Source organism: Capsella rubella, unplaced genomic scaffold, assembly GCF_000375325.1.
Source record: "Capsella rubella cultivar Monte Gargano unplaced genomic scaffold, Caprub1_0 scaffold_3, whole genome shotgun sequence".
NCBI lineage: Eukaryota > Viridiplantae > Streptophyta > Magnoliopsida > Brassicales > Brassicaceae > Capsella > Capsella rubella.
Genome location: NW_006238921.1, coordinates 5666296 through 5688924, shown reverse-complemented (window position 1 = coordinate 5688924; position 22629 = coordinate 5666296). Strand labels below are relative to the sequence as shown.

General features: G+C 34.1%; 4 protein-coding genes and 1 non-coding gene across 5 annotated transcripts; 1 reads left to right on the top strand and 4 right to left on the bottom strand.

Annotated features, from left to right (window-relative positions):
- Nucleotides 1-1096: 1096 nt before the first annotated feature.
- LOC17891027 (histidine-containing phosphotransfer protein 4) lies at nucleotides 1097-2423 on the bottom strand. Its single transcript, XM_006298696.2, has 6 exons — nucleotides 2316-2423; nucleotides 2042-2172; nucleotides 1881-1949; nucleotides 1594-1665; nucleotides 1361-1433; nucleotides 1097-1253 (listed from the first exon to the last, which is right to left on the bottom strand). Exons 1-6 carry the CDS (start codon nucleotides 2358-2360, stop codon nucleotides 1206-1208), a joined length of 438 nt encoding a protein of 145 aa, XP_006298758.1. The 5' UTR covers nucleotides 2361-2423; the 3' UTR covers nucleotides 1097-1205.
- Nucleotides 2424-6936: 4513 nt separating this feature from the next.
- Nucleotides 6937-8980, bottom strand: LOC17892524 (transcription factor MYBS3). The gene is made up of 3 exons (XM_006297820.2): nucleotides 8425-8980; nucleotides 7862-8073; nucleotides 6937-7768 (listed from the first exon to the last, which is right to left on the bottom strand). The coding sequence occupies exons 1-3, from the start codon at nucleotides 8807-8809 to the stop codon at nucleotides 7208-7210; spliced, it is 1158 nt and encodes a 385-aa protein (XP_006297882.1). The 5' UTR covers nucleotides 8810-8980; the 3' UTR covers nucleotides 6937-7207.
- Nucleotides 8981-10319: 1339 nt separating this feature from the next.
- On the bottom strand, nucleotides 10320-17763 carry LOC17892000 (ABC transporter G family member 29). Its single transcript, XM_023785786.1, has 19 exons — nucleotides 17205-17763; nucleotides 16538-16747; nucleotides 16371-16455; nucleotides 16113-16272; nucleotides 15895-16025; nucleotides 15313-15403; nucleotides 14900-15201; nucleotides 13988-14586; nucleotides 13743-13903; nucleotides 13534-13643; nucleotides 13289-13442; nucleotides 12915-13081; nucleotides 12504-12836; nucleotides 12046-12420; nucleotides 11833-11966; nucleotides 11531-11758; nucleotides 11275-11446; nucleotides 10913-11167; nucleotides 10320-10819 (listed from the first exon to the last, which is right to left on the bottom strand). The coding sequence occupies exons 1-19, from the start codon at nucleotides 17513-17515 to the stop codon at nucleotides 10547-10549; spliced, it is 4251 nt and encodes a 1416-aa protein (XP_023641554.1). The 5' UTR covers nucleotides 17516-17763; the 3' UTR covers nucleotides 10320-10546.
- Nucleotides 16937-17018, top strand: TRNAS-UGA. The gene has a single exon. It is a non-coding gene; the product is annotated as a tRNA-Ser (tRNA).
- A 3803-nt stretch (nucleotides 17764-21566) lies between the features above and the next one.
- Nucleotides 21567-22374, bottom strand: LOC17890587. Its single transcript, XM_006298479.2, has one exon. The coding sequence runs from the start codon at nucleotides 22372-22374 to the stop codon at nucleotides 21742-21744; it is 633 nt and encodes a 210-aa protein (XP_006298541.1). The 3' UTR covers nucleotides 21567-21741.
- Nucleotides 22375-22629: the final 255 nt, after the last annotated feature.

Genomic DNA, 22629 nt, shown 5'->3' with positions numbered 1-22629 from the left:
ATAGCCACATAGACTAAGAGGTTAGGAGTTTACTTCACTTCAATGTTGTGCTGCGTCAACTCTGAAACACACAGTCTCACACACACACACACACACACTCTCTCTCTTATTCAATACATCTCCAACTAATTTTGATTCGTGGAAAACAAATTGAACCAGCCTGTTTTTTTTTTTTTTTTTTTTGCATAATTCAATTTTATAGGTAATTCTAGAAAATGTTACCTTTTAATGGAAAAAAGATGCACATGGATGCCATAAATAGGATTTGGTCTGTGTTTAAAGTGAAAGGAAGATGGAGGTTGTGAGAGATGTATAGCTAGGCTAATAAATGAGAGTGGTTTCACGTCGCTTTGAAATAATTGATTTAAACAGTTCATATGTATAACAAAGAACATATAGTTATGTTAAAATATCTCCTTGATTAATATTGTTAGGCTGTTCTGTTTTTTTCTTTCTTGTCTTTGGGGATTGAGAAATTTATTGCTCTATATCTACGTCTTACGAATCAGCATTACTCTGTATGTAGTTTACAACTTTATACGTGGAAGAATTTGAAATAGATTTTAATAGATGCTGGGCCTTTGCATTAAGGTTTTTTTTTTACATGCATAAGGTGTCTGAGTAAAGCTGAATATAGTAGTTTAGTTATCTCATCGTATAAAAAAAAAAGAAGGGCATGCATGTAATGTAAGATAAGAATCTATAATTACAAATTGTCTTACATGATGAGATACAAGTAGAATAGGTCAAAATATTTAGGTCGCGGACGACGCTGTCTATAGAACAAACCGAATAAGGTAATATGCATTCATTATAGAATCGATTAATGCATTTTTCTGCCCACACTTTTATGTATCCTGTTATCATTGGTTACCAAAATGCTACGAATACGAGGTTAATCGTAAATGTTGACAACAACAAAATAATGGAGGCATTCGTAACTACGATAAACTCTTTCTTTTTCAAGAAAAAACAAAAAAAAAAGCAAATGTGATTAAGGAAAGAATTTCCATATTTGGAAAAAGAATTATAGAGAAATTTGGACCGTTTATTTATAACATAATACAGTAGTATAAGAATCCAAGACCTTCTTTTATTAACGTACATTGTAATATATATTAAAAAAAAAAAGAGGAACAATTTTATTAGTACTTATTATTTTCTACAAAATTTGACGACGATTCCTCATTTATCTCTCGCTCTCTTTACTTGGGTCTACGTGCTGTCTCCTTAGGCCCCGCCTGCCTCGCCAACTGCTCATTACAAAACTTTTCATTAACTTCAGCAAATAGTCAAATACTACTACTTACTACTACTTCCCCTATAAGTCCTAAGCAAAGTGATTGATAAAGTGGCTTGCCTGGAAATAATGTTCAAGCTTCTTTCTCAACGTCGAGTGTTCTTTCTTCAGTTGCTGAAATGTCCTCAAGCATCTGTGATCGAAACACCAGTTAGAACTTATTAGGGCGTCGTATATAGCAAAAGCTCTTCACTTTTGTACTCCGTAGTTTTCATTTTGAACCCATTATTTTGTATTTTATCGAAAACTAGACGCATGAAAGTGGTCTAAGAGAGTTATAAGGACGAACGTACCCTTCAGCATTTCCAGCTCGGCAGTATTCCCTAAACTTAGTGCATTCAGCCTTCACCTTATTTGCCCCAATGCTACCAAAAAAATAAACAAAAACAATATGTAACATTGCGTCAGTAATAGCATTGAGAACTATACAATTAAAGTTTAAAAATGCTAAAATCTAATCATATTATAGCCAAGTAAGTTCTGTCATTGAAACATGAATGATAAATGTTAAAAATCTTAAGCACATTTTAACTACTCATGAATTCGTTGCATTTCTATCAGAATTAAGGTGGGAAATTACCTGGTGCTGCTTCCCTTAAACTGATGCATGTAACTATCTAGCCGATTGAAATCAAATGATCCTCTTTCCCTGCATTGTCAATATATTTAATTCGCATATATTAGACAACCGAAACATAAAGTTGTATAAAAATAGACAAACGTTTAGAAAAAGATACTCACAAAGCTTGGTCAATGTTATTGATCAGTCGAGCTGAATCTTTGAAGTATAATGTGGATACTTCTTCAACAAAATTAGGGTTCGCATCATCTTGGAGCTCTTCTAACTCCATAAATTGTTCGTCGAGATATCCCTGCATGCATGTTCCCATATTAGCTACTTTTGTATAATTCATTTTTCTATTTCTTATAAGAAATTTCATAACTAGTAAGAAACTCAGAATATATTAATTATACATAATAAAAAAACACAATGAAACAAAAAGAATATAGAAACCTGATCAAAGAGGGACTGCTTAATGAGTGCCACCTGCCTCTGCATTTTTGTTTAGATTTTGAGAAAACTTAATAATAAGTGAGAAAACTCAAACTAATATTTCGTTGTTTTTATCTTGGGTAAGCGTGTGGTAATGCAATAATGAAACGGTGGACATCTGAGATATATATAGGGAAAGATAGAATATAAAATAATTTCATATTACATCAAAAACAAACCAAAAAAGTAGAAAAGTTAAGAGAATATTTATAAAATGATGGGAACCTGCAACGTAAGGAACATGAATTCTGTATTCTCATAATTCAAAAAAAAAAAGGAAACGTGTATTGGATTTTATCAGCTTATTTCGATAACAAATATATGCGTTAATTCTCAATATATATATATATATATATATAAGTTATTATGTATAGTAATGTTTATGTTTAAGTTTTAAATAGGAGAATTCTAGAATTAATATAGATTGTAAATAGTAGCGTCCATCAATTACGAAAATAAACAAACTACACTGTGGATGATCGATATATCTATTGCCCAAAAACATGATTGAAATGCTTCTAAAATAATTTTAAATTAATCATAAGGATCTTATGAATGGCGAATAGCATAATATATCTTAATTTTACTATTATTTAAATACTTACATCATAGAAACAGGTAAATTTCGAATTAGAACCTAAAAGCTAAACGTTGTTTCTGTACGAAACACATATTTGGAAATAGTAGCACATTATATACTAATAAAATGTATTTGGACAAGAATTTTTCTGAAAGTGAAAAAGAAAAGTTCTAATTTTAAAAATGGTATACAGTTCAAGAGAAATATATTCTCAACAAATCAAATGACAGTTTCCGTCTTGATTAATTGCTGACTATTAAATAAATATTAATTTTTCTACTATATCATTAAAAAAATTGGGTATATTTTAAGGTTTTGATTTTCCATAGTACAATGTTTACTAATTAAAAATAGGTCGGGGGAGATAATTGTTTGTTGCTGAAAAAAGAAAGTGAAACTAGCATTGTAAAATCGATTATTATTTCCCGTATTTTATAGCTACAAAAAAATAAATTAGCGAACACATATGAGCAATATATATATATATATATTCACATATTTATTATTATCATATTTTCTTAAATAAATGCAGTTCTGCATATTTGATACATATCTTTATGTGTTTAAATTTTGTATCGAAAAAATTTAGGACAAAAAGCATTTTTCAAAAAAATAAAAATATATAGGATAAAATTGATGTTAAATTTTCAATTAACTAAATAAGAAGAAAGTTAAAAGACTACTAGATATATTTTTGTGTGTCAAATATAAAATCGATTCTAGGTGTGTGTGTGTGCGCTCTGGTGGGAGGGGTGGTTTGTTGTGTGCCAAGGAAAAGGCTAGTGCTCGTGGCTTGTGCTCGTGGCTTGTGCTCGTGGCTTGTGCTCGTGGCTTGTGCTCGTGGCTTGTGCTCGTGGCTTGTGCTGATGCGTGTGTTGTAATCTCCTTTACTCCTATTTTGTTAAAAAAAGTTACTAAAAAGAAAAGAGAAGGGAATAAGATACATATGTCCAACGAGTAATAATAAACCATAAATTTCTGTTATTGGAAACAAGGAACAAGTATCTAAAAAGGAAAAAAAAACTGAACCAAAAGCAGAGAACATAACAAGTGTGATCGAAATGATTGACACAAAGACATAAAAAGATCTTTTTTTTTTATCATTACAGCATAATTTGTTCCATCTCTCTCTGTCTATCTCTGAGACAAGCATCGTGAGATATATCGAATTACAGAAGAGAGAGAGATTGGTCATGTTACATAATAAAACTTTCAGCTTTATTTATTCCTCCGCCCACCAAAACCAATCTCTCACATAAAGAGACTTGTCTAGTACATATATTTTTTTTTGGGTGGAAGTGGGTTTAGAATATAAGTTTTTATTATTGCTTGCTGTCTCATCTCGATTATTCTCCTTAATTCCGACCTTCCCCTCCTAACAACAAATACTTTCATTTCCCAAAAAATTAGATAGCAAAAATCATGCAAAAGCTTGTGATCATCATATCTAACTTACCTTGGTCTTTAAACCTAATGTCATTTTGTTTACATTCGTTCGAATGATATTAAGAATATAACCTAACTCATCCTAAGTTTACTAGCTCACAAGTTAAGGATTATCACATCCACCTTTATATATATATATATATATATATATATATTATCGATATTTTTCATTCTAGTCGATTTGGGGTATTTTTAGACTCTAATAAACAAAAATTAATTAGTAAAAGCATCAATCACTGTAAATTATTTTTTAAAGAATACCATCTTAGGTTTTTAAGAAAAAATATGTAGGGGATTTAGTTTTCATATACTATTAGGAAAAAACTAGGCTATAGACTAGGTTAATAATATAACTTATATACCTATATTCAAGAAAAAAATCAGTCTTGTGATTCTTTAGAAGGTTAGCTTGTTCCACTATTAGTTCCTATGATTGAAAGATTAAGAGATATATAATCGACTTTTAAAATGATAGATATTCTTTGAAAAGTTATCTTTGAGATTTTTTTTTTTTTTCTTTTTGTTGGATAGACATGATGCTGAGAATTTGTCCTACTAAAGTTATAACAAGTAGCTATTAGCACCTAATTTGAACTAAATATTTCGTAAAGGGCACAATGTTGACTGGTTCGTGACTGAAGATGACTCGTTAAAAGTTCACAAATGTCGACACAAAAATCAGATTTTTTTCTCTTCTTATAATTGTGCTTAATTGATTACTCAACTAAAAACATTCTTGTCTCAACAATATCCAATTATTTGAAAGACGTAACTTCAATCATCTATCACCCCGTTAAAATAAAGTATATGCTAAACACATATTTTTATCCTCTTGTCACCTTCATGAATAAAATTACACCTCTGCGATATTATGAACATGATTCCTCCCAATCCTAAAAAGCTATATATAATCATATACAAACTATTTCCAAAACCAAAATAAATAGGGACGATAACGACTAATCATAAATCAGTAAAGTAAAAACCAAAAATTATAGACCCGAGTTTACATTAAATCATAGGGAACCGTCTTCCGACATAACATGTTAATAATATCCAATTTCATTTACTCATCCCAACTAGAAAATACTATCAAGTCTTGAGTAGCTGTCGTGGTTGAAAGTTGAAACAATTCTTTTCAATTATATATATAATTCTGAGTTTGTGACAGGTGCACAGATTTTTTTTTAAAATGGTGCAATTGCAAACAAAATGGTTACTGCGAAGAAGTTTCATGAATACGTGTTTGTAGATGAAGCTGTACAACCACGACAACTATAGCAAACAAATTTCATTACTATTTATTTACATACAAAACTGAAAAAACCATCCTATTTAAGGACGTTTGACCATTTTTTTAGAGGGTTTGATTTACATATCGAAAGATTTACGAACTAAAAATTCTTTTAGGAATCGACGTTTCTTCCCAAGATTTTGTTCGTTGAATTTTTCGTTTGTATATATATATATATATATATATATATATATATTTTTTTGTGTTGTAGTTTTTGTTGTTATTTTTAGCTTTGGGTTTATTCTGCAACTTATATCAAAATTTGTGAAAATGGTATAAAGAAACACTTGACGTTGATTAAAAAAAATCTTATAAAGACAAGATGTTTAGTATTATTTCAGTGAGATAGGAACTCTTAGCCTTTTATCAAAAAAAAAAAGAGATAGGAAGATTTCCTAAGATATTAGAGTAGATGTCTAAAAAGTTCTTTATCATTCCTAAAGACCACGTACTACTAATACGTCTATACCTTAGACATACCTTAGACAGTTAAGAGAATATTTTTTTTATAGAAGTTCATTAGACGTAGAGTGATCGTTTAGTCTCTAGAACCCAAGAACATCTCATCCTTCGTTCTCTCACGCAATTCTTAGATTTAGCTAAACATAATTTAGGCTCGCGCAACACCATTTACTATCTTTACATACAAGGATGTGAAATTCTATAGAGTTAGGTATATAAATGACCACCTCAAACGCTTCTACCGATATACAGTAAATGGTGATATAATGTTGGATCCATCAATTCAAAAACGTAAAATAATAATTACAAGAATAATCCCGATACAAGAGCCGTACTGGTCGTTCGAGAAACGAAAGAGACGGTAGATTGAAGCACAAGAAAGGAACCTATTAAAAAGGTGTATGAAGATAATGTGAATGAATACATACACACACATTTGGAGAAATGTTGGCACATTTTTACTATTTTAGCATTGGAGAGTGGCTCCATTGGAATATATTTTTGGGAACTTATGGGGCTGTAATTGCAATCATTTACAAAATTCGACTTTACGTTCCCTTTTTCATGTTCTTGAAATATTATTCCCAACTCAGCATTGATTCTACTCCCTGATTTGATTTGTGCTGCCATTTCTGAAAGCAGCTTCACACCAAAGAACAAATGCCTCCTATCTTTTCTGTTTATATCCATTTTAATGTTCGACTCGAACATTTAACAGTAGATATGGTTGAACGGTAGCAATAAATTTATGATTTTGTAACATTTTCTTATTGTCTAAATCTCTAAATAATAAATAAGTATGCCATAAATATTAAAATTAATTCAGGGGTAAAACTGTATATGTTACGCTTATCTTATGTAAGTATGACGTGATGCTGAGAAATGTTGTGTTTGACTGTTTGGTAAGTCTGTTGTTACAGTTTGCTCTGTTTTTTTTTTTGTTTCCTTTGGTAAGAAGTAACTTGTTCTCTCTCTAACGGCTCAAAGCTTGGTTTGTTTCGTCCTAAACCAGGAACATCCTCTGGTTTAATCCGGTCTTCTTCATTCTTCAACACAACTAACAAAGATTTTTCAGATAGCCTGGATTGCGCTGTTGCCTTTACTCAAATCCGCACCACTAACCGAGCCATTTGAGTGAAACGCCGATGGCCTTGAGGGCTCTAGTTTCAATGACAGCGGGGAAGGAGAAGGTGAAGTTTCCGTTTCATGTTTTGTCGCCATTCCTATGCTAAGCTGAGACATACCAACCAGCTCGTCCATGTTCACCCGTTCTTTAGCAAATTCTGGTTTTGGTTTTAGGACCTGATGCTGCTGAGAAGAAGTCTCAGCTTCTAAAGCATGTTCTGTTCCCTGGAGTGATGTGGACGTTGCAGGGAGCCAAATCGTGTAAGTGACTGGAAAGCAAGGAGGAAAGAAACCTCCCGGGACTAGCATTGGTGAAACCCCGTTCGATGGTTCTATAGCTTCTTCAGGTTTTTCCTGTGGTGGCGCCGTGGCTATGACCGCTTCAGGTTCCATTGTATTATTGAGTGAGAGCTCTAGTGAAGGAAGGTAACTTTTGTTCTCGGGTTCCTTGCTTGGAGAAGAACGGTTCACGTTTTGGTCTTCTTGTGTTGGCGATGAATCGGTAACCTAAAGGCACCAAAACAGAGTAGATACTCAATACAAGTCTCCCAAATAATAGAGTAACAGAAATCACAAAGAGATGATGATGATGGTACAAACCATTTCATCTGTAACCATGTCAAAGAGGCTAGACCGTCTTTTCCTGCGGCTGGAACTCGTATGGCGAATGAAATACTTTTGAGCGTGACTAGCCACTTGTGTAGGAGTTCTTGAAGTTACATAGTTTCTTGAAATACCGCGCCAATCTCCTTTCCCAAGTTTCTGAAGACCGACTAAGAATAGTCTGTGTTCTTCCTCAGTCCAAGGAACACCTATAACCCAATTATAACATTGTCACATTTAAGAGCATTCAACCATTCATCTTCAAACACATATGACCATACACTTAAAATTCAATAATATGATCCACAAATTTGATAACCATCCAAGACCAAACAGAGAATTTAAATAATCCAACAATTCCACTAACCGGTAAGATCTAAAACCATTCAATTCCTGCAATAACCCATTAATCACTAGCAATTTCAAAAAGGATAAACCTTTAGAGCTGTTACAATTCCAAAGTTCAAAACTTTGCAATCAATTTGCAATCAGACGAAACCAGACTCTCTCACATTAACAAAAATGAAAAAGATTCAAACACGTAAAGTCGTGTCCTTTACCTCGCTTCCTCTCTCCACGACGGTGACTAGACCCAGAACCATGAGCAGGATCATCAGATAGATACCCTTCGTTATGATGCAAACTAGAGTACCGCGCATGATCCGATAACGGCGAATCGTTATGATTAGACGTCGCTAAAGGAGACGACGGAGATAAACGGTGGTGCGTCGCCGCCGCCGCCGCAACAGCCAATGCCGAGAGATTACCCATACTCGCACTCTTTTTTATAATCGACCCATCCGTTAACCTGACGCCGAATAGCTTCACGGCGGAGGAGGAGCAAGACCCTCCCCCTCCTCCACCGCATGTGCCACCACCACCACGCGTAGGACACGTGCGTGAGTTGTGTCCATTGTTGCTACAATGCGAACACCGACGAGTCATTCGCACAACAACAACACAAACGAACAAACACACAAAAGAGAGAACCTTTTTGGTAATAAATGCGTATACACAAACTCAATAAGATTGTTTTAGATAGAGATAATTGCAACCATGGAAATTAAAAAACAAAACAAAACAAAAAGATGAGGAGGACTTGGTTTTGATTTCTTATGGAAAAGAAGAACTTAAGGCTAGTTTCGGTATTTCCTTATTTCAAAGATGAGAGGATTGTGCTGGATCGTACGTTGAATTCGTGTTTTTTTTTATTACTATTATAAGCTTTTATGTTATCCTTTTATCTTACCTGGAAACTTTTTTTTTCTTCCTTTAAAATTTTATGATGACAAACAATGAGTTTATTTTTATATATAGATGGAGGATAATTTTAAAAAATATAAACAATGGTACCGACAAATTCAGTTCTTGTAACCAAAGATAACGAAATAAAAATGAAGATGTGAAGATAACATTATTTAAACCTAAATCTGTCCCAAAACGCATTATTAAACTATTGCTTTTATTTCAATCCACTTGTTTACGCGATCTATCCATAATAAGACGAAGCACGTGTTCTTACAAGATACACGTTTTGAATATGAAGATGAGACAAGTGGTTTATATTTAAAGTCATATATACCACCACAAAGCCGTAATACACACATATAAACTATGTGTAAGAGCAACATTATAGGAAGGATGTTAGTTAGGGTATGTTAGTATTATTAAATTTGAAAAAGTAGAGTTTAAGAGTTTTTATTTTGTTTTTAGTTTTGAGATGTCTTTATTGGTAGGATCTTAAGTTGGGTATCTTAGATTTTTTTTTAAAATTAAATAAATTTATAATTTGTAATATAAGAAAATTGACTTGTGTTTTTCATGTATGGCTAATTTTATTGGGTTTTTCTTAACATCGATTCATCAAATTCATAGTTAAATTTAAAAATTGTTATGTCATAATATAATTATCAACTTACCCAATTCATAGAAATTATAGTAATGTCATAATAAATGGTTTACAAAAAAAATTAAAAAAATTTTTATTAAAAAAAATTATAATGTCATAACCCACCAAAAGAATCATTCTCCAAAAAAAATTAAAATATTAAAAAATTAAAAAAAAAAACTTACCCAATCCGATTGCGCCACGTGGCGTCTCTTAACCCACAAAAAAAATCCTTCTCCAACATACCCAACTCAAGTATCTTAGTAAAATTAATCAATTTTGATTTATTTTTATAACCTTAATACCCTAACATACTCTCTAAAACTCATTGTTAATGTTGGTCTAAGTTCTTTATCTAGCACGAAAATGTGATTGAGATGTGACCAAGCTTTTCATAATTCATCCTTGTTATTCAACTAAGCAATGAGAGAATAGTATTATTTAAAACTAAATTTAGCCCAAAACGCAATAAATTACTCATTTTCTCTTTTGATCTACTAACAAGTAGAGAGAAACATGTCTTATGTGTAGAGCGCACATTGTTTTGAAACCTTAACAAGCTCATCGTTGTTATGATCAATGTTTTAACTGTTAGGATATATACATCACATCATACATGAAGTTTAGAGCTTAAGTTCTACCCCAGATTCCATTGTGTTGTATCTATATATTGTACACGTACTAATTCATAAGGCATCGATCAATCACAAACTATAATATCGTGTATCCATACATTAACCCTATTTTTACATTTGTTTCTTCTTCACGCCAAGGCTTTCCGGCGACTAACACTCTTACCGTTGTTGGAAATTGAGCGTCCTTATGCCGAAAGCAAACATAAAGGCGAAAAAGAGAGTAAAGCCAACTAACACGGTAGCAATCGGGACCATGAAATCTGCGTCGTATCCATAGTTGCTCTCAATGTACCACTTTATCGTCGGATCAGTTGCCATACCCGGAACTTTTATCGTATCCTCCACGTCCCCATACTGCGAAACAATCAAACCGTACACTGTCCAAGCCACTGGACATATCCAGTAATACCATATCCACCATTTTGGAATTCTCTGCAGGAGAACAATAAACCAACTTACATGATAGAATTTTAAAAAGCCCTTTAGGATTTTAGATTTCTTGCCAAAAAAAGCAACCAAACTAACCGGTCTAGGGATGAGAAAACCAGAAAATAGGTTGAAAAGTCCGTAGAAAGCTCCGGCAAAAACGGCTGCGACTTGCTGGTTCGGGGTTAGGGCAACTGTCATCATCCCATAGTATGTGAAGTAGAGGAAGGAGATGAATGATACGAAGAAAAACCAAGAGAACTTGGCGACAGTCCATTCGAAACAGAGCATTGCGTATATAATTAGAGTATAATATGTAGTTTGGATCAGTACATACGGTATTTCGCATACCACCTGAAACCATTGAAATGTTTTTGTTAGAGAGTGCGTTACTAATGACTTACTAGTCGTCAAGGTATCTTGTTGGTCAAGTAACTAAAAGGGTTTTACTTTAATCTCACCTGTGCTAGGGCATAAGGTAAAGCAGAGTACATTTCAGCAGCTCTTTCTCTATAGAATACAGTTCGCTCCACTGCTATTAGCGGTTGGACAGATGAAGAATTATTTACGCCCACGAATAAAACTGCAGAGTACATTGCTCCAATAACCTTTGTAAGATCACTTGCATTGTCCCTGTTTGTAAAAGAAGAGTCAATGTAAGTATGAACGCTAATACTAAATTTCAGGTCTGTACTCGATTCTATTCATTGAACAAACCTTTTTGTGCCAACTTTCCAGAAAATTGATCCAATCAAGACTGCTGAAGCCAATGTAAAGAAAAATCTTGCTAGATTGTAGTCAGGAGTTCTCCAATAAGTTATCCACTGCTTCCACAAACAAGACTTGAATTGTCCTAAAGATGATTGTGAAAACTGCGTAGAGAAATAGAGATCGGTTGCTCCATTTGGTGGTGTGCTTAGTTCCTTTACAAGATTCTTGTTTTGTCTACACCAAGAACAATTCTAATTAAGTATAAAGATTGGGGATGACCTTAGCTTTGAATATTGGGTTTGACTTACTGATGTAAGGATGATGTTTTGTAATGCTCAGCAAAATCTATGTCAAGTTTTGCTTCTGCAGCCATTGAGCTCACTTCTAGCATCCATGTAGCCGGATTATACTTGTCTTTTATCTTTGGAACTCCATCAATCGCCTGCCGTTTTTCAAAAGAGTACTAATAATCATGAACGTTCTTACATGTTAATATCCATATGTTGAATGTAGAATCTGACCTGGAAATATTCGATAATCTTGTGGGAGTTTTGACCTAAAGGACCAGCGTATATGACTTGTCCTCCTCTCTTCAAAAGAAGAAGTTCATCAAAAGCTTCAAAGATATCAATGCTAGGTTGGTGGATTGTGCATACCACAGTTCGTCCTGTGTCAACTGTGTTTCTCACCGTCCTCATCACAATGGCTGCAGCTCTGGCGTCAAGACCAGAGGTCGGCTCATCCATGAAGATTATGGATGGATTCGCCACTAACTCCACTGCAATTGTAAGTCTCTTCCTCTGCTCTGTTGATAACCCTGTAATCCCTGGAAGCCCCACAATCGCATCTTTTAGGCTCTCTAGCTCTACTAGATCCATCACTTCATCCACAAATCTCTACAAAAGTGAGCATATGCGTTAGCCTTTGGCTTGAGAATATTATCTCATAATGGTGTGAAGTTAAAAGCAAGAAGTATTACTAGTTTCTCATCTTTAGTGACTTCTTTAGGGAGACGAAGGAAAGCAGAGTAGATGAGAGACTCTTTGACAGTGACTTGCGGTGAGTGGATGTCGTTCTGTTCACAATAACCAGAGATTCTTGCAAAGGTTTCTTGTCTTTTAGGGAAACCAGAGATTCTGATGTCTCCTTCGACGTATCCACCGGTTTTTCGGCCAGCCAAAACATCCATTAAAGTGGTCTTACCAGCTCCACTAACTCCCATCAAAGCTGTTAATACCCCTGGCCTAAAGGCCCCTGTCACTTCCCTTAGTAGCTGAAGCTTATCACTGGAAACTCCTTGTTCCTTCATTTCCTGTTTAAATATCATTATCGGTTTTGTGTCAACACACTTACTGTGACAAGGATTTTGGTGTTTTGGATTTGGTGTTACCTTAGGCATGTCGACGTAGTAGTTGACATTATCAAAAGACATTGTGAGAGGGGTAAAGGGTAGAACCATTCCTCTTTTCGCGTAAAAGCTCTTATTCGTCGAGCCATTCTCTGTTCTGTTTTCTTGTTCATTTTCTTTTGAAATAGCGGCTTGTGCTTTGTCAAGTGCTAGTGTATCAATGAAACATAATGTTATAATTAGGTTAAGAAGAAATGTCAACACTCATGTGTTTCCATACCATAACCAATTATAGGCTATGAGTGAAGTTTCCCATGTTTGTTATGTACAACGTTTAGGTCTAAAGTTATTGTAGATATGTAAGCCTAATAGAAAAAAAAAAAAAATGATAAATCAATCAATGTAAGTGTACTTACGGTTAAGATATGTCAGAGCGAGGGTAACGAGGATGTTGAAGAGAACCGTAAACGTTAGAATGACTCCTACTCCGATCCAGTACCAGTTTGGATCCGTGAAAATATCGAAAATCTTAAGAACAGCCAACCCTAGCGTTGTTGAGTTATCAGAAGACTGCAAGGAAAACAAAAAGGGTGTTGCCTGATTAATAATTCGAGTAAAAATGAAGTTGTTGTTGGCAGAAAGATAGGTAGTAGGAGTATACCGGTTGATTCATCCATCTAGGAGCTAACATTTCATTTACAGTTAGAGCCTCGTAAGTGTAAGCCATTGGTGAAACCCAGTAAGCCCATCTCCACCATATAGGAATGTCACCTGTTAACCATCATCCAAATATAAAGAGAACTATATATTTGTAGAAATCAGTTTGTTAGTGTTTTTTTTATAAATAATGTACAGAGTATATAATATAACCTCTAGTAACAGTGAACCCTCCAAGCATGAAGAGTAGGAGGATAACTAGAGACCCTCCCGTATTAGCAAGAATCATCGATCTGCAAGTTGCCGCAATGAATCGAAATATACTACCAGCCATCTGCTGTGTCAGAAATATCACCAACAAATGCTTCAAAAACCTGCCAAAAAAGAAAAACATAGATTAATTAAGTTGACAAGAAGCTGACAATGTAACTTGTTGCTGGTTCAAGAACCATCTTCACCTGCTGAATTCTGGAGCAAATCCGATAAAGTAATAAGTAATGGTAACCCAAACAACGGATTCGAAGATGGAGATAGGAATCCCTAGGAGAAACGTTGGGAGAGTGAAGGTCCAAGATGGATGAAACAAAAGGTCTCGTTGCTTGTAGAACACGGGAAGTCTTTGAATCATCAAAGCAAGCTCCGTGAATCCATTAAACATGTTAACGATCATGGAGAACATCAACGCACCAACGTAGACTGCTCCATCACTCTCGTTCTTTGTACCCATCTCCGTCCTCAGGTACACGGTGGATGCAATCAAGGCCACCATAATAATCTGAACGGTCTTAAAAACGTAGAAGAAAGAGTTACGTTTCATGAGAAGCAATTCTCTGTCCCAACAGATCTTGAAGAGTTGAGATTTGGGAACAGAGTGTTTGTTAAAGACGAGAGAAGCAGGGTGTGATTTCAATCTGTCGTATGGGACAGATAGATCTTTTTCAAGATTCGCTCCGACATGGAAGGTTCTGAACCGTTTGGAGAATTCGGAGACAGGAAAGTAACTGTATGGTTTCGTCGTGTCTGCCCAATACTGTTCTTGGTCTTTCTTTGAAGTTACCTGTTTACCAAGGCAAGTGGATTAGATTAATTTTCTTCTATATAATAATAATTAAAATAAGAGTCATATGTAATAATATAAGTGATTTCACTATTTCTTTATTGATCATGTTTATTTTTTTTTTAACAATATATCTTCAATTAAACTCACATGCAACAAATCTAATCTCATACTTTAATACTAAATTTTAACTAAACTCATATAAATTGTGCATTGCCTAGTTAAGTAAAACTTCACTATATATCAATTCTAGGTCAAGTAATAATAAGAATTAGGTAAGAGTGAAAAAAAAAAAGATAAGATATATATTGACCTCTTGCAAGAAATCAGCAGTGCCTTTGCGGTCGGGACACTTGAAACCGCAAGTCTCAAAGAAGGCAAGAACATGATCACGTGGACCTTGGTACACGATCTGACCCTCGGACAAAAGAATGATGTCATCGAAAAGCTCGAACGTTTCAGGAGCTGGTTGTAGTAAAGACATGAGAATTGTTGCGTCTGTGAACCGAACAACCTCTTGAAGGCATTTCACTATTTGGTACGTTGTTGAACTGTCTAGACCTGTAGATATCTCGTCCATGAACAATGTCTTTGTTGGTCCTACTATCATCTCTCCTGTTTATTTTTTAATTTTCAAGGAAAAAGAAAAAAAAAGTTGTAATCGTGTGACTCGCGGCTCATGAAGTTAACATGGATAGTTGACGAACAGAGAAAGTTAAAGGGAACCTGTTGTGACTCTTTTCTTTTGACCACCAGAGATTCCTCTAACCATCTCGTCTCCGACCACCGTATCTTTGCATATGTCAAGTCCTAATATCTGATGAAGAAAAAAAATCCAATAATTACCCCAAGTTGCCAAACCAAATTAGACTCAAATGTTCACTATTGGGGTTGTTCAGTGAAAAATGAAAAGAGTCATCATGACTTTTAGGTGAAAAGTTGGGAGTAGGTGAATCTCAATGTATCCACTAATGGCGTGAGTTGGATGCATGCATCTATCTTATACTAAGTTGTTAGTGGATCAAAATATTTAGGCTAAAACAAATACCATATCATTTCACAAAAACACATATATCTCTTTCGCTCATATTTTGTGGCACGTCTTTTTTTGGTTAGAAGGTTTCAAAATTTCGTACTTAATTAACTTATGAAATTATGCAAAAAAATTATCCTACTCTACACTAGCACTAATTATAAGAATGTTCATCACTTTAGTAGGTGAAAAATTAGCTTTGGAACCTTACACGGTTAAATCTATATACTGTTTTCGACAAAATCGCACTATATATGTTGAAGTGAAATCATTACTCTGAGAGTGTAGTCTGTGATGAGACTGCTCTTGACATCGCCAGCTGCGATGGACTTCATGAAAAGATCCACTTCCGGTTCCGGCAATATCCCTGCGTCCTTCTCTCTCCTCACCAGCTCACTTAACAAATCTATAGCATCACAACATAGTTCTCTTAATATGATAAATCGATCGATTAATATAACCAGCTCATACAAAATTGAAAAATAATAATTACCGTATCTAGTGCCAACTCCTTGACATCTAGCAGAAAAGTCAAGAGTTTCTTGGACAGTCATGACTCCTATGTGAACATCATTTTGGCTTATGTATGCTGATGTTTTCTGTGGCACAAACTCGTTTAACCCATGGCCATTGTACGTTACTCTCCCTGCGACCTGTCCATTTTCATTTAATTCCATTTGCTGATGCAACTATTTTTTTTTTCTATATTAGAGAAATTTGTTAACTAATAATATGTGTAATTTTAATTAACCTTTAAGCTTGGGTCTAATTTTCCTGCTAACGCCAACAAAAGAGTTGTTTTCCCTGATGATGGTGGACCTAATAAAAGTGTCATTCTGCAACCCACCAAAAGCATACATTATATAAAATCAACATCGAAATAATGTGAAAGCAAGTCTTTGAAGTTTCAAATTTTACCTAGAAGGTTTGATAATACCGGAGACGTCTCTAAGGATAGTGACTTTAGTGGTTCCTGTAAAGTTAAAACCAAGCAAACGAAGACCGCTCTCTGCGATGTTTAAAGCAACGTTAGGTAATGTGGGAAGAGCTCTTTTTCCTATGTGACAATTGGCCTCTATCGTTACTTTCTCGAATCTCACTTCCACTGTCGGTAGCTTTATTCCCACCCTGCCATAAATGTTAGAAACATCACATTAAAGAAGATAAAAAGTACAAATTCCAAAAACAGAATCACAAAAAAAAAACTATGCTGCATGAAGATTTTAAACAAGAGTTGAGGATCTTGCATGTATTAAGAGAAATAAAACATCGCAACACTTAAGGAAATATATTTTAAGTTGTTAAATTAATCAAACAGTCGATATGTCCGAGTGGTTAAGGAGATAGACTTGAAATCTATTGGGCTTCGCCCGCGCAGGTTCGAACCCTGCTGTCGACGTTTCTTTTTAAAAAATTTTTGTTCTCGACTCCCACCAATTTTGTATTATCAAAAAAAAAAAAAAACACTTTGCTAAATGGATGAGAAAAAAAACAAAAAACACTTTGCAAAATGCTAATTGATTGGTTGCATGCCTAACAAAAACAGTCGGACCAAAAATCTAGAATTATAATATATTTACTTCACCTGTCGATTCGATTCTTGAATTTTTTCAAGAACTTCTCGTTATCTTCGTCAGTGGCATTGAAGATAGAATCGATGAACTTCTGGCGATCATCAACTCCGAGCTTAGTGACGTCGACGAGATCTTCATGAGGATGAATGATAGTGGTACGAAGACGAGTAAAAGTTGGGAGTTTCTCGAGAGCTGCCCATTTAAGAGCTTCCTCGTCGTGATCATTGATGGTTGAACCGCTTCTCCTAGAGAAATGGCTGGTACTATGACTAGCTAACAGATCTCCCAAGCTCCTACTTAGGCTTCTCGACAATGTCTCCATTTGTTTTTGTTGGAGGGATTTTTGGGAATTGGCGAGAGAGAGAGAGGGAGAGGAGAAGAAGGCTTTTGTTTATTAATGCAGTTTTGATTTGGTGTAGCCAAAGAAAATATTTCGGAAAACAAAAAGAAAGCGTGAGGAATCTGAGGGTTGAGTGGGTGAGAGCAAGGACATGTGTATTAGTTTCTCTGTTTTGTTTAACAAATATTATCTATACGAAATCTGGTGAACTAGGGAATTATTTTTTACTATTTTTGGGATTTTCCCTTAAACTATAGTACAATACTCGTTTCTTTAACAACAGTAATAATTAAATATAAAATGTTTATTTTTTTTTGCTTTTTTTTTGGTTTTAAGACATTACATGCGTCGTGTTAACTGCCGTGACAAATGGAACTTTGAAAAAAAAAAAATACAAATTGTTTGATGTATGGTATTACACTTAACTTTATAAAGCAGCTCTAAAACTATTTATATTCCAAACTTATGTTTTTAAACAGAAATTCTTGAAATTTTTATCTTATTCACACTCGCTTGCTATTAAAAAGTTATTTGTGATCTAAGAATTATAGGGTTGGATTATATATGTGGTGTGTATACTAGACAAGAACAAAAAAAGCAGTATGCATGTACTTTAAGTTAGAAAATTAGGTTGATTTTTGAAAAATAAATACTCTATTTTACTATTTAATTTGTTATGTACCGTAAGGAATACATATGAAAAATCAAATTTATCCTCAGCTTCAAAAATAATTGGAAGTCAGTGTACTTACTAACATTGTGGTCTAAAAGAAGTAAGCAATTGGTCAAAAGACTCAAAAGTTAGACTTAACAAGTCTCTCGTAAGCCCTCAAAAATTGACTCATGTATGAAATTAACAAAGGAGCAAGTTGTGTGTCGTCTTGAGAAACCTTAGGACTGCTGTATATAAAGTTTGGTCAATATATCAAAAATACTTCACCATATATCTACGTCTGTGTGTATATTTAATAAAATAATTTATACTGTATATTATTATTTTGACACCAAATTTTTTTTATATAAGGTGAAACAACTGTATTTGGTGACCAGCTTGGTTTCTGATATGCCACTAGCTATATACGATATATGGATTTGGTGACCAGCTTGGTTCTGTTATGGGTGTGTAAATATGATAATATTATTTCATGAATATTAGATAACCAACTAATTGTACTTATAACATAAAAGCTGAAAATCCTTAAAATCAATTTCAAGGAAAGTAATCTATATTAGATTTCCTTCAGTAATTGATAGAGCAATCTATTTTATTATAGTAGTAGAAAAGGATTTTGAGAAAACAGTTAATCAACAAAGGTTACAATTTTTAGAAAAAGTTACTGTGTCTACAATGACTACTGTATTTTTTTTCAAATTATATATCCAAAATAATCAATTACCAGTTAAGTTACTAACCTTGGACCTTGGCTAATAGAATACTGACAATTGAATTACCAGTTAATTACCACCATTTGGTTTTTGTGGCCTTTCGTGTTTCGGCTTCTCTTCTTTCGTGACCCGTAGATATGTCGTCATGCATGTGTGTTCTTTATTTTTGTATAGGAACATATATGTATTTTTCACTATTAACATTCTTAAAATGCTGTTTAATTTAAACTCAAAAGATATGTACTCTTTATAACCAAACACTAGGATACTACGAGCGTACTAATCTCGACTCGATTCACCCCAATATTGAGGGTCAAAGCTAACTATATAGATACATCATATAAGTATTAAAGTATATATAGCTGTCTACATATTGTTTCTTTTACTTCAAACACTAGCTAGGAGATTGACTTTGGCTTCGATTAATCTTTCTTTTAGTAAATGATACTTATCGATATTAGATTTTGAACGTTAAGAGTAAATTGATCATATTATTTTATATTAGTGGTATGATGAGATTTGCACTTCACCAACTCAACTCTGTGCAACGTGTTTGGCGATGAATACAATAAACCAAACTTGTCAGGCTCAAAGGTCAAAAGATTTTGAAATTAATTAATCTCCATGGCCTCGACAGTTTAGAGGACCCAACACCAACATTAACAACTTTTTCTCGAGTTTTAGTAGCTTTTCACACTTTTAATGAGAGCACACGTCGATTACTTGAAATCATAATGTCACAGATTCGTCATCTGGACGTTAAAGTTTGGATACTTTTGTTTCTTTTTGCCCAGAGTTTAGAATTTGAGGCTTGAAGGAAGCTCCTGGGTCAAAGAAATAATGATTGTGAGGCCCAAAGAAGATATCGAGGCTTAGCTGAGCCTCAGTAGCCGTTATACAATACTGAACTATACAAGTGAATCCTTAAAATAACATCCAAACTTTTCAATGACCAAAATAATTTATCATATTTGAGTTCATTTTGCTGAAATGCATCCATTGTTAAGTCAACTTCCACAATTAAGTAACATTTTTAAATGAAGGAATTGGCATTTTTATCCAAAATATTCACAAAATATTGTTAAAATTGCGAATTTGGAAATTTTCATTTTTGTCTTAAAAATTTATTTTCGTTCATTCGATTATCTTGAGTTTGTGATTATGGCGACTGTATTTTAAGTCTAAATGCATAAGTTTTTGGATTTAGGATTTGTAAATTATGTTTGATAATATGTATACTGTATATGCTGTTTTATGTGTAGTTTGTTAAGCACAAAACGCTACGTTAATTTGAAAGAATCAAACTCCAGCTATCGTGTACTGAAATTAATATTAAAAAAAAAGTTCAAAGTATATTGCACTATCATTGATACAAAAATAACAATAGCTAGATACAATAAAGACGTTACGCCCTTATCCAATAAGAACATACAAATCATTTGAAGCAAGTCTTTAATTATACGTTACAAATCTTCTTTTAAATCAAACATATATTAAAGGAATCCATCTCACAAAAGCTTATGCCATCTAGATGTTCTTCGAGAAGACCTAATCTAACTAAATAATTGCATTTCTTATAAGTTTAAATAGATAAGCGATATTGTTGGATTATATGAGCTGTGTATCAATTGCGTATATGATTAATGATTAATTATGTCTATCAAATCACTTTTGCATATCGACTAAGGGAAGACGAACACACTAAAAGTCTAAAACCAAATCAAATAAGGGAAGAACATGAACAAATCCGCTTTCCATAGTTTAAGCTTTGAAAATCGAAAGAGATTTGAGTTAATAATATAGTCACTTTCACTCATAAAAAGAAGTTTTTATCAATTTTGACTCCTTGGCTTTTCGTGGATTGTGGCAGAGTTTGTTGTCTCGTGACTAACTAAAAGAGTTCAAGCTAGTGAAAACTACAAAAGAAGAGTTGAAATATTTAAACGTAACAACTAACAAGTGGAAAAGAGAAAATTAAAACAATTTTTTTAGAAAAGAAATTAAAAGAGAAAAAAAAAGTTAACCTTTTGTTTTCTTTTCTTTTGCTTTAAGGAAAGAGCCAAACAGCTTGCTCGCATTGGCTCTTTTACCGGCTTTATGATGTACAACCGAGTTTTTTTCTTCTTTTCAGATAAAAGTTTGTTTTTCTCTTCTTATACATACATGCACGATTATATTATTACATGCAAATTAAATATAATTTTTTTTTTTCATATCTATAATAATTGAAATGCAAAATAAAATTCAATGAGATTATACGCATATATACTTTGTAAGTATAACTCTTCAAACACAGTATCAATCCGGCCGAAATTGCTAAGATGAGACACAATCATCGGTTGGCCAATGACATGTACATTAGTACATACGTGTTCCTCGATCTACTCTACGTGGATTTGGTTTCCGGTCACGTCCTCCTCACATACGCAACCAAGATATATATAGCGACGTTTTTGAATTTATTGTTTGATAAACACACGTTACAAAATTAAAAATAACTAATGTTCCCAATAGATTTGAGGAAAAATACACATAAGGATGATTTATAATTTCTATTGATTTAAGTGTCGAATGTTTTTATCTCATCAGTTGCATATTTCGTAAATTCAAAGAAGATACTCTTTAACAATCCATTACATTTTCTAAATGAATGTAGAAAATGGTCACCCGAATAATTTCTTTTATTCATGATAATCTAGTTTTATCAAGAAACGAGAAAATAATCTCACCTTCTCCAACCAAGAATATTAATTATTACAAATTCCGAACTAAATGAGGCAAAAAGAGAGAAAAGCATTTAGGAAGAGAAATATAGAGAAATATTAATTGGGTGAGAACTCAATCATCTTCTTCTGCTGATTCAAGTTCTTATAAAACTTCTTTATAAACGCATCCGCTGCTTTGTCAACATGTCCGTTAGTCACGTCACCATCTTCCCGTAGCGGAAACGGTGAGTCCGTTACCCGTAAAGGCCTCACGGAGGGGCTACTCCGTCCAAACCCTGGCAAGTAAGGAGATAACGTCGTCAAGGCCTCGATGGACAAAGCCGCAGGCGTGTTGCTTCCCTGCTGGTCATGATCTCCGACGCCGTTCAGGAGCTCTAGTACGGCTCTGGAGGAGGAAATGTCGTCGTCGAGGGTCGGTGGTGCATGACCACAAGAGAAGAGGCTGTTGTGGTGACTCTTCTTCTTGAAAGCGGAAATGTTAAAGGGGAATGAGTAGTTAGGAGTGTCGCTGCAGCTAAACTCGTATTCTTTCCGCCGCGGCTGGGACGTGACGGTGGTGGAGGCTGCTGGGACGCGGCGACGGTTGTGGAACATGAGATTCTTACCACGTTTGAGAGTGGCGTTAAAGTCAGCGAGGAGCTTTTGCTTTGAAATGCCTTTGTGTAACATGTACATGACAAAACGTACGATGTTCCATAGCTTCTTGCTTATTGGTATATTCTTCTCCATCTTTAGAATCACAGAGATAGAGAGACAAGGAGATTATTGTTTTTTTTTTGGCTTTGATATTTGCTTATGGACTAAGGATCAATGTGTGTAGGATTTATATAGAGGAGAGAAAAAGACAGACTTTTCTACGAAAGAAGTACTTAAACGTGGAACATTACACAAACATTTTTAATATGTTGTTAATTAGCTTTAGGATTTCAATTACCCAAATAATGCAAAAGTAAGGAGAAAATTTTGAATTCTTTTTATCAACTT